We start from the raw sequence: 18,586 nt of genomic DNA on the forward strand, positions 1-18,586 counted from the left end.
GCCTTCATCATAAAAGTTTCTAAATAATTACACATCTAATACAAAAGTTTCCTTCACCTTTTTCTTATGTAAAACTATGTAAAACTATGTGCTAAATGACGTGCTTCAGATATTTTAAGTATTAGAAAACTGCAGCTCAGTTGCTCTTGTGACACCTGGTGTAGTTTGAATTTGAATTGTTCAGGCAGCAATACCCAGGACCCCCAAATATAGTATAAATTCTTCTGTTTTTAGCCCCCTCGTTTGTTTATAGCACCCATCTCATGAATAAGTGCTAGAAATACTTTCCCACAGCCTCACCAACACTTCTGAATAAACATGCACTGAAAGTCATGCAAATAATGCTGGAGGAGGTTCCTTCACATCTGTCTGCTGTTCCCCTGTGATCACCTCTCTTGCAGCCACCAACCCACCCACCCACACGGCATCTGCTATGCCCATTTCCCTTTTTTTGCATGTACTAAGGCAAATGAATGAGTTCTAGGCTTCAGAGATCGTAAAGTTGTAAATAATAATAATAATTTTAAAAAATTGCCATGTTAATTTTTGTGAAATGGTAATCTCACTTGCATTGTGTCTGAGGTGGCAAAGCCTCTGGTTCTTCTTGACCAAGCAACTGTGGCTACCCTGGAATGTTAATTTACTCTAGTAAATTTCCTGCCACTGGTGCCTTCACTCCTCTTCATTCTCTTCAGTTGCCTTAGGAACCAAACAGTCCAGCTTCTGTGAGGGAAGGGGAAATTGTCCGTTTGGTTTGGATTATTGCCGCAGAGAGAGAGAGATATATACATTATTATTTTTTTGCTTTCTCCAAGTCCTAGTTCATAAGAGCTCAAGAGAGGGGATTTTTGTGTAACACTTGTCAGAAAAGTGGACTTATGGAACCACAATCATTAGTTTAAAAGACTGTTCTGTCTTTGATCTCCTTGCTTCAGTTTCATAACTTGCACTGCGGAACCACTTCAGCAAGAATTACTAGGAGATTATCTTCTTCCCTGTTCCTTAGAAATCTCATATAGAAAGCCACTGTCCAAGTAAAATACTATATAACCATCTAAATAGCAGAAACAAATGTTAGTACACTTGTCTTTCAGTTTCCCATCAGCAGCCTATTTGGAGACTTCTGTCACATTATTCATTGTGAAAGTCCTATTCACATTTTAATGCATCTTTTGCTATTTGATGCATAAAATGCCTAGATTTGTTCTTATGCCTAGATTTGTTCTTTTTATGTTTATCAGACCTGGCCCAGGTAGATGAAAAGTGGTACTTTTAGGAATGGCATATAAAATTGTCTAAAATGGTTCAATATGGTAGCTGTGGTCTGGGAATATTTTTTTTTAGTTCATGCTCAAACAGAAATCGCCTTCACTCTGAATTGACATTGTGATGTCACCACATGCCATATCTTACTGACCACATGGCATTAATATAATCACATTGACTGTCATCCCCAATTGCCTGGAATCACCTAGTGAAGCAGAACCTTTCCCCCAATTTTTAAAATATTGCTGAAGAAGCAATAAACAGGAGGGAAATGTTGTAAACCATTGTGCGGGGAGGCCTTGCACTCTGAAAATGTTTTTATATAAGAACATTTGGTGCAGCTGTGTTACTGAATAATTTCAATATATTCTGCTATTTTAGCACGTAACATGCTAAAGCATGTTATTTTTGTTTGAAAATAGTGAATGTAATGTACTGTTTTACACCAGGTTTTTGGAACAGGAACTTCAAGGACCATTTCAGAAGACTCTAGAAAGCAGCTAGCAAATACTTATTTACTGCTTCCACATATCAACAGTATCCAGATCTCACAGACACTGGTATAGTAACTTTTTAAAAAAATAAATAAATTATATTTTAGGGACCACGTAAGGTTGCTTTGTTTTTCAAAAAGAACTGTACCTCAGCTTTCTGTTTAATGTTAATGGAAATGATGCCATGGGGTTTTAAGGACTATTGTTGTTTATTCTTGGCAGAATATTGTTGTGGGGAGGGAGATAGTAGTATTGTTGACAGTATCTCGCTCTGCAACAGTACAAATGTAGGAATAATCATTCCTGTGAGTTGCACAATTGACAACTGACCACTGAAACCCCAGGTACTATGCACACATGTCCTTGTTTTATTTCCTGCGTTGCCCTTTGCTGCTCTCCAGTACAGTGGTACCTCTAGTTGCGGACACGATCCGTTTGCACCTCGAAAAGTCCGCAGCTAGAGCTGCGCTTCTGCCCAAGCGTGGAGCATTATAGAGCGCTTCTGCGCATGTGCGAAGCATGCAGAACGCTTCTGCACATGCACGCAGGGCGAAACCCGGACATATACACTTCTGGGTTTGCCGCGTTTGCAACCCGAAAATCTGCAACATGAAGCAAACACAACAAGAGGTATGACTGTACACTAGAAGTAGCTGCTCTTTGGAATAACAATATTTCTTACTTCTCATTGCTGATTATATAGAGATTTGTACGCAAATAAAAAATGCGCACCAGGCAATATGTATGGAAGTTACCTTCATTCTTCGTGCCCTATAACACACACTCAAACCCCCCAAAATCTGGCCCCAAAATGTTGGTAAACCCTGATGTGGACCAAACAGACAGGCTGTGCAGATCAGAAGAGGCCAGGATTTGAATAAGCTCCTTTGTGTATTTCAAATCTATGGCCACACACAAAATGTCTTGTGATAAACCCTTGAGAATAGAGTATTTAATTTCAGCATCTTGCTTTTCTCTCCGGATCAATCTCTACCTGCTCCCCACCCCACCAGCCCAAGAAAAAAGAAACAGAGAGAAAGCAACACATTCTCTCCACTTCCTCTTCAAGGCTCAGATCCGCAGCTCGCGTAGCAGTCTGAGCTTTAAAAAGCACCTAGAGGTGAAAGAGGAAGTGGGGAAAGGGCATCAGATAAACCAGTTTCCTCCTAGTTCTATGTACTTCTCAAGGGGAATAGGTAACCACCCTCAACTACCTCATGATTAGTGTGTGTGAGAGAGGGGGGGGGACTCGAGGTCTTGCAGTCAGCAGGACAAATCCTGCGCAGTGCCATTGTGTCCAGAGTTGTCGCACTGGAGACTGTAGGTTCCAGTACTATTTCCAGCATTTCTGGGCAGGACCTGGCATTCAAAATTAGTGTGTTTTTTTAAGAGAGTTGCTCAGGGTCTCTTTCCTAACTTTGCCACAGCAAATAAATTTTAAAATTTAAAGAATTGTCCAGTAGCACCTTAGAGACCAGCTAAGTTTGTTCTGGGCATAAGCTTTTATTTGCATGCATACTTCTTCAGATACCATGCACACAAAAGCTTATACCCAGAACAAACTTAGTTGGTCTCTAAGGTGCTACTGGATATTTTTAAATTTTATTTATTTATTTTGACTGTGTCAGACCAACACAGCTACCTACCTGAATCCTTTGCCACAGCAAGTTTCTTTCATATTGCGACCCAGCTCCTCATTTGTACATTAAAAAAAATAAAAAATCTGGTGTTAAAATATTGTTGTTAGAATCTTCGAAGTCAAATAATCTTGAAATCTACAGCTAAAGATTAGGCTAGTTTTTCTCTAATGGTTGCTAGGCCAGTGCCAGCTGGGATGTCATCTTGCTGAGTTTATACTTGGAAACTTGACTGGAAGCATTACATGCATTTTATAAAGGGAGAAGCTACGTGAGCGCAAAAACAAACATGCCTACCGTTAGTGAAATGTGTAACAATGCTTGTGGGTCTTCCTTGTTGGGAAACATCTATGTAATTGTTCTGCTGCTTGTCCAGCAGCAGCAGCAGCAATGATTATCATAATCTGGTTTGAGCCACTTTTTATGCGTCTGCTTTGCACAGAGCAAAGTTTTGTTTGCAAGTATTTAAAACACACACAGAGGAAAGGATGGATTTGTATTTATTTATCCCTTAAAGTTACTTTAAATGCTTTATGAAATTATTGCAAACTCGATCACTGGCTCTGTCTGCTGTGGCAGAAGCAAGGGGAACAGGTTTGCTATATTAAATGTGGCAACAGAAGTGTACTGGCTTTAGCGTTAATAACACTAAGGCAGTTTATTCTGTAACATAACAGCAACATAGAAGATACTCTGTTCTTTAAGAGTTCGCACGAAGATGTTCTGCAATTCTTATTGCATGGATATGTGGCTGTTCATTGTGAATGTTTATGTGAAGGTTTCTGATGGTTCTCATGTATCTATAACTGACAAAACCATTTATTGTTCCCACCTTTTGACCTTGAATTCCTGCAAAATGTGGTGGGTTTAGGAGAAGAAATTGAGATTCACATTTGAAAAAAAGAACCAGCAAATAATTAAACAGTTAAATAATGGTATGATTAGATGTGCTATAGCTCCCCCTCATGGGTATTTGAAAGGATTCTTAACCAGAAAATAAATTGATATAATGGAAAGCTGACTTTGCCAATGGTACTGTTTATTAGTGAATTTAATTTCAAAATACCTGATTTATATAGGGTATACAAGCCGTATTCTTGAGGACCAAATTTAGGACCATAAGTTGCCATATTTGTTTGAAAATAGACCCATTTTTTGGCATATGGTTGAATTTGCTAAAATATTTTAGGTATGTAGCAATGTAATCAACCACGTAAAGCACAGAAGGCAACTATAAAAAGTTGTCAGAATTATATAATTGTCAAGGTTGCTGATAATAAAAATGTAGAGTTCATTATCACATTTATTATAACACTTTTATCTAAGGCGCTCAAGATGGCATACATTGCTTTCCCCCTCCCATCCTCACAATAACCCTAGCAGACGGACAGACACTGGTTCAAAATTACCCAGTGAGCGTCACGGGCAAGTGAGGATCTGAAACCTGGTCCTAGTCTAACATTCCAAGCACTCCATCACATGTCTACACACCATACTGGTTTGACCTTCTTTGACTCTGGTTTTTTGTTTGTTTTTCCAGGCAGAAACTAGGAATGTCAGTCACTTAAAAGTTCGTCTTGAATGCCGATTACTTAACAAATTGTATCAGCATTTTAAGGTATGGTGTATATTTTTCTTCCAAAATCAGAGACTACACCAGCCACACACAGCTAAGCTAGTTGAGCTGGACTCAGCTGTGGTCTTGAAGTAGCATTTACTTACTGTTTTGGGGGCATCAACGTATATGAACAAGGGTGAATCCTTAAGGCTAATTCAGGATATTTTAGCTTCTGTGACAACTTTAGGTCTATTCCATGGAACAGCTAACCCAAGGGTATGGATGTTTTGGTTGAGATTCCTGCAGAGCAAGGAGTTGGACCAAATGACCCTCGGGGGTCTCTTTCAACTCTACCGTTCTGTGATTCTATGTGACACTGCACTGGAAAGTAGGTGCTTAAGTGATATTGTATGCTGAGATTACTCTGTAGTTGGAGCATTACCTCCTCAAAGCAGTGATCCCTTTCATCCTGTGCATGCTGGCATAATGAGCAAGTTACGTTGGTACACTCTATGTAGTGCATTGAATTCTTTGGGAATTTCCCCCATTGATCTTGCCAACTGTGATCTGACTGGCATCATTCACTTTTTGAATTGCAGCCTGTCTTTGGCCGTTAAGAATGTCTTATGCCAAATCTGATACTGACCGTGCAAAAAGCCATAACATCATTCTGAGGACTATGTCTTAGCAGTGCCATTTTTATGGCTGCATGCCATCAAGTAGATCCAATCTAGATGGTGAATGGCTCAACAAATCCTTGCAGTTCCAACCTGAATATTGTTGTCTTTATAAGGAAGACAACAATATTCAGGTTGGAACTTCATGGATTCATTGAGCCATTCACCATCTAGATTGGATATTTCTTATTCCCAAATCTTTGCTTATTCCCAAATATTTTCTCTACAGGAAATTACCAACTACCATATTGACCTAGTATCTGCTCACAGTAACTTTAATTCAGTGTATCTGTTTTCTTCCAGCATGACTGCTTCCTTTTTAGATTCTGCCTCTTTACCTCTATCACACACAACTTAGAAAATCACTCTGCCTGTTTTAGAACATAAATTCTGTGATTTCCTGTTTGCTTACATCGCATATATACATACATACAATCTATCATATATTTAAAGATGTACAGTATAAGACAGACTGTCCTTTGTTTGTCATCAGTGTGACCTGAAGATTAGCTCAAAGTTTCTTGTCACCAGTTCCCACATTTTACCATTCATAGGAGCCAACTCCTAGGGGCCAAGTGGTTCCCCCCCCCCCCCCGTAAAATAATTGAGGGGGCTGCCCCCCTTAAGTTTATGGGCACTCCCCTTCAAATGGTGTGCATGCACCGCATCATGTGATCGATTATGTAGGGTGGGGTTTACCTGCCCCCCCCCAATATTTTATTTAAGTTGGCACCCCTGTTGCCATTCCATGTCAAGAAGTGCCTAACAGTTAAAAGGCACACTCTTACTGGAATATACTTTTGTGGATTAAGAAGTGGAGGTCTGCCTTTTCCACTGTCCACATATGACTGTAGATTTACGGTAATTCTCTTTTGAAGGTGCTAAACTAACTTTTAGAAGAAAGATATAATGGTCACGTTAGAAAACTGTGTGTACATGTCTATTTACACTTATGTACCCACCCATCCTGGTCCCTGCTCCTGCCAACCTAGCAGTTCGAAAGCACGTCAAAGTGCAAGTAGATAAATAGGTACCGCTCTGGCGGGAAGGTAAACGGCATTTCCGTGCACTGCTCTGGTTCTCCAGAAGCGGCTTAGTCATGCTGGCCACATGACCCGGAAGTTGTACGCCGGTTCCCTCGGCCAATAAAGCGAGATGAGCGCTGTAACCCCAGAGTTGGTCACAACTGGACCTAATGGTCAGGGGTCCCTTTACTTTTACTTTTTACCCACCCATCATTTTTGTTTCCTTAACTGTATAGCTAGAGGATTTCCAGTGCAGAATGTGCAGAGGAACAGTATTTATCCTAAAGAGGCAGAATGTATACCATGCTGTCCCATTGCTGAGCATTTGTAGCAGAACATTATTTCCTAAATTAGTATAACTTTCTCTTCAGATTCCCAGCAAAACATCTCCTCTTTTGGCATGCTAGACACCAGGATTTTTTTAAAGGGACCATAGCAGGTTATGTCTTGCAGTTCTGAATGAATCATTCTGATTGTTCTCATGTGAATAATTTTTTGGATTTCCCTTTCTGTTTTGCATTAGAGTTGCTGCTTTGCGTCTGATGGCCTAATGCTGCTAGAGATAAGCTTAATGGTCAAAATGGAAAATATGCAACATGAATTTGTGGACCTTAGACAGTACTTACTGGAAAACCTTTTTGTAGTTTATGTAGCAATGGACAAAACACAGACCTCTGGTAAGTCCAAGATGTGTCTGCATGTATGTTTCATTGATATAGTATGTTCTTGCAGCAATGGACAAAAATATGGTTTGACCTTTTGACTGTTATTCTTTTTTTGAACAGATGATTCCCCAGTAGTCTTGTATGTGTTGCATTCAGGGAGCAACCTTCTTTATGTGCAGGTAACTTTTTAAAAAATATATAATTTAGTACAGGGGTTCTTAACTTGTGGTCCAGGGAACCCTAGGGAGTCCATGGATGGCTTCAGGGGTTCCTTGAACCGGGTGCAATTTATCCCACCCAATGTTGTAAATGAAACTGCATGTAAAATTGTGTATGTATATGTTTGTGTGCATTTTTCTGGGAAATGAGTCTATAGCTTTTATCAGATTCACAAAAGCGATCCACGTCTGATTGTTAAGAGTATCATAATTAGCTTAAGAACTATCCTTGGGTGAATGTAGATGATTTGAGATTTGATCTGACAAATTGCAGTTTAAATTGTCGTGAAGATGAACTTCACAGCAGCTAAGGCAGTTATAGCATTATACTAATGTAATGTGATTTCTTTGTAGGATGTAAAACACTTGTCACAGGAAGGAAAATTTTCTGTGCAGTTTGAGCCAATATTGCTGCCATCACTGACCACAAATTTCACAAGAGTTGCTTCTGTTGTTTGTAAAGGTACAGTGTATTCAATACAACATAGTCTGATGTATACCTTCCCCATTATACAATATGACAAAGTTTATTAAAGAGGATATGGCATGTAACAGATACACTTCCTGAAGATTATATATTAAGTGTCCATTTTCATGACCACTTCTAGCACATCTGTCGTCGTCGTCTCCCCCCCGCCCCCCCGCAGCCCCAAAAAGAGAGATGTAAAGTTCAGGACATCTTGAAGCCATGGAATAAACATTTTTCTGTGCAGTGGTGTGTGGGGAGATGAAATAATTGCATTCTTGTCAGAAATACTTGCATTCTTGTCAACTTAAGCTTGCACACTTACCTGCTTACCTGCTGGTAACTTGCACAAAAGTTGATGACACTTAGTGCTGTGCTGTAAATCTATTATGTGCAATGTACCTACAACACAATGTTACGTACTATGTTTATGAAATTTACAAATGCCTTGGTTTTATTCATAAACAAGGACAAATGCTTTAGGAGTGTGCACAGATCTCAAGATTTGGCTTGTATTTGAGCATTAAAAAATAATTCCATTTTATTTCGGAGTCACTCTGTGCAACTTTGTATTTCAATCTGTAATTCTGCTCCTCCAGCACTTGGTATAGAACTGCAGTCTGCTGAAACTCCACATTACCTAACAATGCACTGGTGTTCATCAGTTGGGGAAAGAAGCTCTTAAAATTGTAGTAAACAAATGGGCTATGGGCTCACATTATTGTGATGCAGAAACAGAAGAAGGAATTCAGTAGTATAGCCTGATTGCACATAATAGGGCTGATGTGGTTAAGCCCCATTGAAGTCAGTGGAACATGCTTCTGGAGTTAACCTGTAAAAGCTCAGGCAAGAAATCTCTCATAACCAGAGAGATTTAGTCATCCTGAACCCACATTTGTTTGATTTGGATCACATTCCATCCCAATCAGTAATATATCCTGAGATATTGGCATAACTGTGCAGGAAAAATGGAACCCTTTGAACACCCAATAAAACGTCAAAATGTAGATAAGGCTGAATCAAGAGCACTGCATTTAGCCTCCTTAGAATAACAACATTCTCAGACTATATATTAAAAAGTGTGTGCTACAATAAGATGTCTGTTTTCCTTGGCACAGGTACGTTGTGTGGCCCTGGAAGCAATCACATTGCTAATGAGAGGACGAATCTGTTAGACAGTACAGCTTTGCCAAAAGCATGCCATTCCCATCCTGTAATGGAAGGGTGAGGTTTTTTTTTGCTTAATGCTGCCATTTTAAATTATTAAACATATACCAAAGCAAAGAAGTTGATAACACTTTTTGAAGTTCATGCTCTATATAGTTATTTGTGTGAAAACAGAAGGGTGTTCTAGCTCTGGACTAGTTCATGTGGCAGAGCGGAAGTGACTTGCAGGGCTTCTTTAAATGTCATGGAGCTCTACAAATCCCACTTCCACATTATATATCCAGGGCATATAGAGATTTCCATGTACAGTGGTACCTCGGGTTAAGTACTTAATTCGTTCTGGAGGTCCGTTCTTAACCTGAAACTGTTCTTAACCTGAAGCACCACTTTAGCTAATGGGGCCTCCTGATGCCACCACGCCACCACCACACAATTTCTGTTCTCATCCTGAAGCACTATTTCTGGTTTAGTGGAGTCTGTAACCTGAAGCATATGTAACCTGAAGCGTATGTAACCCGAGGTACCACTGTATTGCTGTCTGTCTCGAGAGACAATGGAAGAGTACACCTTTGGGGCTAAAGTCAAACTGTTGGAGAGGTGGTTGTAGAGACTAATAAGGGGAAGCCCTGTTTTATAGCAGCTGGGGCAAGTGAAGGTGTCTGGTTTCACTGTTAGTAATACACCATGGCATTTCTTCTCTCTACACTTCTCCCAGTGGTCACTGCTGTGTATACATGACTTCTCTTTCTGTCTCCAGACACTGCGGTTGTCTGCAAGTGATTTCCACCTGGCAGAGTTAATGTTGCCAGCCTTCGTGTCACATTTGCAGACATCTTTGTAACACAGATTAATGTCACAGTCTTCTTTATAAACAGAATAAAACTTTTACTTGAGAAAATAAAGTTGTTAAGCAACAGCATAGTCAAAGAGCATACACAGAGTGCTCATAGCAGCTATCTAATGCTTCACAGAGACATTGTCTTAGTTACTGATTAACTGGAGTCCTAGAGCCACTCTGTCTGCCTTAAACAACACAGATACACACACTGGCTGAGACGTACAGGCACTGACTGAGGCCCATAGAGAGGCTGGCTACCTTTATAGGGGACTCAAGATGAGTCACGAGTCACAGTGACTTTGCAGTTTACTGTTACAAGTTACAGCTAGCAGGCTTGAATGATTGTATAGGTCTTGTAGGCCTTGCCTTACTTCTCCTGCTCTCAAGAACCTTTGTCTCATGACACAGAGAGCTGGTTGGCCATCAGGCCTGGTGCCTGAAGCCAGCCCATCTTTGGGGCTCCTGCCATCTTCCATTCTGTGTACATGACCAAGCCAGCTTATGTATGAGGTATATTTCCCATGTAGTGGATCTAGGGAAAGAAACACAAGAACCTCAGTTGTTTACCACATGCTATGTTCTCAGGTGTTCTACTTTTGAAGTGTGCATAGTCACACTCATCACATGATGTCCTGGCTCATGTGGAAGACATAGTTCAAATCAAATAGCATGGCTAGAAGTTTCTTCCTTGCCTTCAAATAGGCTTTCAGTGAAGTCAGTTCACATATTCACCTGTGATGCAAATGATGTATGCAGATGTGAAGCAGCCCTATCTAATTTGTGATCTTACCCTTATATTTACTTTGATTTAGTCCATTTGAATAATTCCTAATGCAACTTCCAGGGCATGCTACTCTCACCAGGTGGTTTATAAGTCTGAAAAATTTATGTATATGCACACACAATACAGAAATATTATAATCAAATAAGACAATATTATTTGATAAACAGCAGTAATAAAAAGGTACGCTTTAAAGATCCTGGTTAGACCATAAGGCAGGGTGTGATTTTTTTGCAAGTAAATAACATTTAGCAGTGAACTGTTTTCTGTCTACAGGTATGTTGGAATCGATCCATTTGCAACGGTATTTTATATAGAACCACATCGCAGTATTTCTGCATCTTGGTTAATATGGTTTACCAACAATTTTGATTTTAGCATTGTGCTAAATGACGTATATGTTTCAAGAGAAACAAAGGATATTTTAAAGGTGAGTTTTTCTTGTAAGCCTCACTTGGTACTTTTCCTTAAACAATTAGCAATGTATATCAGCATCCCATTCATTAAAATCTCCATTTATATACTGGGCGTGTGTACTCAGCCCTTAAAAAAAAAGAATCACATCAGAAGAACCAAGAAAAGTTTAAATTGTGTTGCTGGTTGATAAATTGTGAACAGTTATATTAAACTTCTTATTTTGTATTTATTTTAGTCTGCTAGTTGTGGAATTTGGGAAGAGCTTATTCGGGACATAAAAGTCCCAAGCTGACCAGATGAAGATAATAGCTTATCTTCCCATTTCTGTATTCTGAAATGTTGCCAGGCATTCCCTGCACATTTTTCGAATCTTTCCTCATGGCAGGCTTGAGGCTGTCAGGGTGCTGATTTTTTCACCCATTACCAAATTCCATACATGCACAGCATGACTGTTAAGGAATGCAAGCAGCCCTGCTTATACATGAATAATTAGATAAATTTATTTAGCTAGGGCCCAATCTGCCACTCCCCTGTGTATCATTAGAAGCAGAAGATAACAAACGGAGCAAGATTTTTCATGCAGATGTACTTTATATGCACTTGGTTTGATCTGATGTTTTTTTGCCATTAGGTTCTGAACTTCACAGATCCTTTGACTCTACCTCCAGGATGTTGGAATGTGTTTTCCTTGAAACTCCACATCAAAGAATCAGTAACAAGTTTATTTTCCAATATTTTTGTGGCCACAAATATTGGAGTGATATTCGAGATACCGCTGCAAATTTATTCTGCTTTGTCACAGGTAGTGTATTGAATTGCATATGTTTACAGTAGTATATTCTGACTTGCATATTTTACAGTTCATAGAGTAATAATTAATTTTTGAAGTGATACTATCTTTTCAGAGTATTAGATTTTTGGGAGGTTTATCCAAATTTCAAGTTAGGAAAATGTTGTTAGGAAAATGGTTGAATGAAGTCTTAATTTACGCAGAGTCACTGGAGCATCAATTATTCCTTCTGAATTCATTTTGTATTGTATTGAATAGGGTGCAGAACTCAAACCAGGATACTATGGAACACTTTGCATATTATTTTAAGTGGTGGAAATTGAAAGTGCACATGATTCTGAAAGCTAGTGGAGATTGTTTAAGGTGTAAGCACTTTTCATCACTTCCATCTAAGTGCAAAGTGGCTTAATTGTTTGTATTTTTAAAAACATTGGGTGTGGGGAAATACTGAAAACCATAGAGTTGTTCTTTACATGCTGACTTAAATACAATCATAGAATTGAAGAGTTGGAAGGGACCCCAAGGATCCGACCCCCTGCAATATTTGTTAATTTATTTAGTGTTTTAATCAATGTTTTTCAGAAGGGAGAACTTCATTTTGAAGCCATAGCACATCGTGATGTGTACTGTTCCTTGCGAATGTCAGACACAGGTAAAAGCAGAAAATAAGGGTGTTCCCATCTATGATACTAATGGATAAATAAGATGTGCTGTTTTTTTTTAAGTAAACATTATTTCTTTCTGAATGCCTAACTTCTTCTTCGTAGATTTTAGCAGCCTTCTGGTCATGCTATGTTGAACATCTTATAGTGAAGTCAGTCTGCTTTAGATAGTCTGCTTTTGTTCTGGGGAAAGAGGCAATGCAGATTTGTGAGCATGGCTCACAGGGGTGCTGGTTTTGCAAGAGCCTAAAAGGGAAGGTGGGGCAGAAAATTGTGCAAGAGGGAGAGAATAATACTGGGGCATATTTTTTTAAAAAAATATAAAAGTTTGTGGTCTTATGCATAAATATGGGGTGTGTGTGTTAAGAGCTGTTATGCATTGGTCATACTATTTCTAAATGTGTTCTCTTTATGACTTATTGAAATCAATTTTGGAACAAAAGCAATAAACAAATATTATGTATCAATGAAACGGAATGTTATTCTTTTAGCAAATCTGCTTTGGGAAAGGAGCCTATCTCTGGACAGTTCTACATGGAGTGTGGATTCTGACCTTGCATATCAGCTCCATGAAAAATGGCAAAAAATTAAGCACAATGAAATTTGCAGGTGTGTATACAGAATGTTCTTAATTTCAGCATTAGAGTGGTAAAGTCTTGGTGTGCTTATGGTCAACGTGTTAAAATCCATGATATAGGGGCTAATACTAAATAGTCACATCATGCATTACAGAGGGTGCAGACATAGCACTCCTGATTCCTTAAGCATGGTTAAGGGAACAGGCCTTGGACCATAATGTTACCTGCATCTTCTGCTTCCTTCCAGTACCCCCTGTCCTCCTAAATCCCCATACTACCTCCTGCTAGCTTTAACCACAGTTCAGGCTGCAAGATTGAGAGACTCCTTATAGTGCCTAGCAATGTGTCCCCTCCTATGTGGGCCTTTTCTCTTTCCAGACTACCCCCCTTTCAGCTCTGAAAAATACTTTGCCTCTACCACTGAAGTCAGGGGTCACAGCCTTTCAATTACTTCCTTTCGCTGTTTCTCGTTTTCTGAAATTTTCATCTTCACTACTGTCACGGGTGACAGCAGCAGAAAATGGCTCTCATTCAGTTGCTTCCAGTGACAGCACTCCATTCCCTACAATGTCCCAAGTGGGGAAAGGAAATGATTGGATGGAAGGTGGTCTGCTACTGCTGCCTCCTATAATAACCAGTACTGGAAGCCGGTGTGGTGTAGTGGTTAAGAGTGGTGGACTCGTAATCTGGTGAACCAGGTTTGATTCCCCGCTCCTCCACATGCAGTTGCTGGGTGACCTTGGGCTAGTCACACTTCCCTGAAGTCTCTCAGCGTCACTCACCTCACAGAGTGTTTTTTGTGGGGGAGGAAGGGAAAGGAGATTGTTAGCTGCTTTGAGACTTCTTAAGGGGAGTGAAAGGCAGGATATCAAGTCCAAACTCCTCCACTCCTCCTCCTCCTCCTCCTTCAAAGTCTAAAAGAGGGACACAAGACTGGTGTCAGTGGCCAGCCCACCTGAGCTGCTGAAGCTTTGGCATTTACCATCAGCATTGGTTTTGACCAGATGTTTATAAACCAGGTAGTTCCTGAGCAATAATGGACCCTGGGTAGCATTCACCATGGTTAAAACTGGGGCAAGCATATGCTTGAACCATAGTTAAAACCAGCAAGGGTTTTGCATTGAAGAAGGGAACAATTGTGTATGATTCTAATGCTTTGACTGTAGTGAAGGAATCTGAAGCATTGTGTTTGCATCGGCCCTTAGAAGCTTGCAGAATTCATTGTCAAATTTTCAGTAAGTGGCCGTAAAACATTTACAGTTCTCTCACTCTTTTTTTTTTTAAAAGGTTTGGCACTGTGTTGTAGAATCTCTAGTAGGAGATTTAAAAGTAAAAGGATGAAACTGAAGGTGTTAAAATATTGCAAACACAAGGCCATAATTAGAGGATATTTCTGTCTCTGAAAGAGATGATCTGTCATAACATGGCAAGCCAAAAGTTTCTTGTTCTTTTTGATACTTTTTATTACATTTTCCAAACGTAAAGCAATACAAACTACACAGCCTCACACCAAGAAATAAGCATAACAACCATTTCACAGCACTGCAAAACAGTTATAAGCAACTGAATGAAGAGATTAAACTAAACAAAGAATGTCTGTCCAAAACTAAAATTGGGAGGGAGGAGGATGGATCAATTTATCACTAATGTTGGCATAGCTAGTAAATTGAAACGGGGTATCTTGAAACCTCTCTTATTTATGTCCTTATTAACTCAACAGGAGAAATATTGGGGAACTTGTTCAAGCGTCTCATCAGAAGGATCATAAAGAAGAATCCTTTGCATTACCTTTACCCCACTTGGTTACAGAGCTTGGTCTCACATTGAACTTCAGTGCAGCTGCACCAATGAATAGCATGGTGAGGCCATTTTTAGATTTATTAAACTTTTTGTCATAATTTCTCACTTGTCTTAGTTCCATTTTTGGTTTTGAAAACAGAAAATTGTAAGTACTTATTGTCTTATACAGTCGTACCTTGGTTGACGAACGCCTTGCAACTCAAACGTTTTGGCTCCCGAACGCCGCAAACCCGGAAGTGAGTGTTCTGGTTTGCGAATGTTCTTTGGAACCTGAACGTCCAACACAGCTTACGCAGCTTCCAATTGGCTACAAGAGCTTCCTGCAGCCAATCGGAAGCCATTCCTTGGCAGGGGCGAAGGAAGGCAGTGTGACACCCAGGGCAGGCATCGCAAGGTAGGGTGAGCATGCGGCATCGCTACGTACAACGCATGCACTGTATAGCGGTTTGCCGCCGGTGCCACTCCAGTGCCGTACGGATGGTGCCGGGAACCTCTGCTTGCGGCTGTAGCGGCAACAGAGGTATCCCAGCACCATCCGTACAGCGCTGGAGCAGCGCCGACGGCATGCTGCTATACAGCACATGTGCAGCATAGCTACATACAGCACATGCATGCGATGCCACACGTGCTGTACTTAGCGGTTTGCCATCGGCGCTGGGATCCTCTGCTTGCGGCTGCAGCCATGAACAGAGGATCTTCCACATGCGGCTGTGTTGGCGCGATGGCTGCTCGTGCCCCTGTGAGCTCCTGTGGGGTACCCCCACAGACATGGAACACGGGGTGCACTGCCCCCCTGTTGTGACGCCACTATGCCTTGGTTTCCGAACGTTTTGGAAATTGAACAGATTTCTGGAACGGATTCCGTTCAACTTCCGAGGTACGACTGTACTTAATGTCATTATCAGGCCTGTTGAGGTCTTATGAATTAACTGAAAAAGCAGGCTAAAACCAGCAGTCACCAGGTTCTTTTAAACTTTATGGGTCTATTAAAACCTGATAGCTGTGGATATATGAAATTTCACACAGACTGTGTTCAGATGTTCAGATAAAGCCTGTCCAAGCCTCATGCTTTCCCCTCTCAGGCACAGTGGTAGCAACAGCAGAAGAGGGGGGGAGTAGCTGTGATCTTCTCTCTGGGAACCTGTGTGTTTGCTCATTCTTGTTTAGCCATGCTTTGGCTTAGCATCACATTCAAACTACGCCATAGCCTATATTGTCATTTTACTCATCGTATAATGCTTTCAATACTTTTTAAAGAATTTTTTTAAACCTTAAATCTACCTCATTCTTTTTCAAGACCCTCTCTTATTTTGAAAACAAAAATAAAAGGACAGTCATAATGGTTTTTAGCTCTGATTTCACAATTTTTATCAACATGAGTAAGATGTGTCAATATTTCTGTACGTTTGTAAATATTTCAGAAAACACTCCAGATTTTTTAAAAAATGTTTTGTACCAAAAATAGCAGAATTTGGGAGTAGGGAAGAGGCTTGAATTCTAAAACATGAAGTATTAATATTGTTGTTTCCCCCCAATTATTTAGGTAAAATACTTTACGCTAAGAAACCCTTCATCTTTCCCAGTTATGTTGCAACTCCTGCCTCTTTCTTTTTATCCTGATCCTCGCGCTCCATTGACTCTACTCAGCAAATGGTAATGAGAAATAGTTTCTTGCGGTAATTTAAGAAATAGTATAATCTGAAAATAGTTCCTTTCCCTCCATGTATTTGGGTGGGTGGGGAATGAGCTTGCATCTACCAGTCATGTTCTGTGCATGCAAAAGGTCTTCATGGTACTGGCACAAAGTTTCTAATGCCATGGAAGATCCCACTTGTATTTAGGCTTATTTCACAATAAAGTGGTACCTTGGTTCTCGAACAAAACCCGCTCCAGCAGCCTGTTTGGCTTTCAAAATGTTCGAAAATGGAGGCGCGGCTTCCGTTTGGTTGCAAGAGCTTCTTGCACTCAGCAGAAGCTGCGTGGCACGTTCAGGTTCTGAAAAACGTTTGAAAACGGAAGCATTTACTTCTGAGTTTTCAGCATTCGAGAACCGAAATGTATGGCAACGGAGGTGTTCGGGAACCGCGGTTCCACTGTACCAGCCACTAACATGTGGCAATCAAGGGTTAGAACCATAGACTTGCAGCTTTGGAAGGGACTGTCTCATTCAGCCCCCTGCAATGAAAGAATCTTTTGCCCAACATGGGGCTGACCCTCTCATGCTCTACCAATTGAGATATCCCAAATTAACAGAAGGGCCATGAGGAGTTGTCTTACTTTTTCCTCCATTCATAATGGAGAACTATATGAAAATGGCTTTTTATGGTTCTTTACTTTCTATAATTTTTTTAAAGGTTTATACATGTACATTCTTTTCTTGTTTTATATAGGTTTGGTGCAAATGTACAGTCTATTAACTTCACAACCACTGAATTTAGATTGACAGAAGATTATGCTCACAGGGTAAGCAGTGTCTCATGTTACTCTCATATATGTTTTTCACTCTCAGAAATGGAACTTAAGGTGCTCTTTGCATTAAATTGGAGGGAAACAGCCACCACACAGCTGAGAGTCTGTGGTTTATGCAGAAACATGTTTGAGCATGAAAGGAGTTGGCCATTTTTTAAATAACCTGTAACCTGCATTTATTGAATTGCTTAGGTCAGGAATTCCCAAACTGTGGTCCGTGGACCAACAGTGGTCTACGAGCTTTATACAAGTAGTCTGCAGCATCTATGCATTGAATAGCCATATTGATTGTCATTGTATTTTTATTGCTTCTATTGTTTCTTATATTGTATATTACAGTTTGAATACTAGGGAATGCAAGTTGCAATACAAAACATACAAGACATAAGAGATGCAACGAAATACAATTAAAAAACATGCAGCATATAACTCAGTGGATTCCATTTGCAGAAAAAAGTATTAAGTAGTCCACCAAGGCTATCAGAATTTTGAAGTGATTGGAGGGGGAAGGTTGGGAAACAATTGGTTTAGCTATTAAATGGTAAACAATTTTTTAAACATTTGGAGTTATAACATTTATTTAATATATTGCTGATTTAAAAAAAAATCTTCAAAACACATCTAACATTTAAAACTTACACTTTGCACTCCTCAATGGAAACATCAGATAACAAGAGTGTTTGCAATTCCAGAAAGGGTTCAGGAACTCCGTTAAATGGGGCTTTATTATTCCTACCCGCAGCACTGAAAACCTCAGTAGACACGGATGGGTGCCACCTGTATTTTCTGTATTCCCACCCCTCACACACACTGCTGTAAACATTTTCTCCCCTTTGTTAATGGCACTGTCCTGGTGTGCTCATCCTTCCCTTTCCCCAGTATTAAGATGAGGTATGACTGGGGCAGATGGGCAAATAAAATACCGTATTTATTGTTCCATAGGACGCACCAGACCATAAGACGCACCTAGTTTTAGAGGGGGAGAACAAGAAAAAAAAAATCTCTCCCTCTCTGCGCAGCGCCCCTTCAGCTAAGCAGCAGGAGAAGTGGAGCCCCTTCCATTTCTCCTCCCGCTTCG

The 18,586-nt window shown here is 40.1% G+C and overlaps 1 protein-coding gene and 1 non-coding gene across 8 annotated transcripts in view; both read left to right on the plus strand.

The window, feature by feature from the left end:
• Positions 1–18,586, plus strand: part of TMEM131L (transmembrane 131 like) — a 69,977-nt gene that overhangs the window by 35,574 nt on the left and 15,817 nt on the right. For all 7 annotated transcript variants that reach the window (XM_077934110.1, XM_028743175.2, XM_077934109.1 and 4 more), the window contains 13 exons: positions 1,716–1,826; positions 4,938–5,015; positions 7,181–7,334; positions 7,443–7,501; positions 7,895–8,003; positions 9,125–9,230; positions 11,069–11,222; positions 11,841–12,011; positions 12,582–12,651; positions 13,153–13,270; positions 14,960–15,098; positions 16,583–16,692; positions 17,430–17,502. In XM_077934110.1, the coding sequence (XP_077790236.1) occupies positions 1,716–1,826; positions 4,938–5,015; positions 7,181–7,334; positions 7,443–7,501; positions 7,895–8,003; positions 9,125–9,230; positions 11,069–11,222; positions 11,841–12,011; positions 12,582–12,651; positions 13,153–13,270; positions 14,960–15,098; positions 16,583–16,692; positions 17,430–17,502 (1,452 nt within the window). The remainder of the gene's footprint in view (positions 1–1,715; positions 1,827–4,937; positions 5,016–7,180; positions 7,335–7,442; positions 7,502–7,894; positions 8,004–9,124; positions 9,231–11,068; positions 11,223–11,840; positions 12,012–12,581; positions 12,652–13,152; positions 13,271–14,959; positions 15,099–16,582; positions 16,693–17,429; positions 17,503–18,586) is intronic.
• Positions 3,940–4,076, plus strand: LOC144328951 (small nucleolar RNA SNORA66). The gene has a single exon (XR_013394329.1). It is a non-coding gene; the product is annotated as a small nucleolar RNA SNORA66 (small nucleolar RNA).

This window comes from Podarcis muralis, chromosome 9, assembly GCF_964188315.1.
Source record: "Podarcis muralis chromosome 9, rPodMur119.hap1.1, whole genome shotgun sequence".
NCBI classification, from domain to species: domain Eukaryota; kingdom Metazoa; phylum Chordata; class Lepidosauria; order Squamata; family Lacertidae; genus Podarcis; species Podarcis muralis.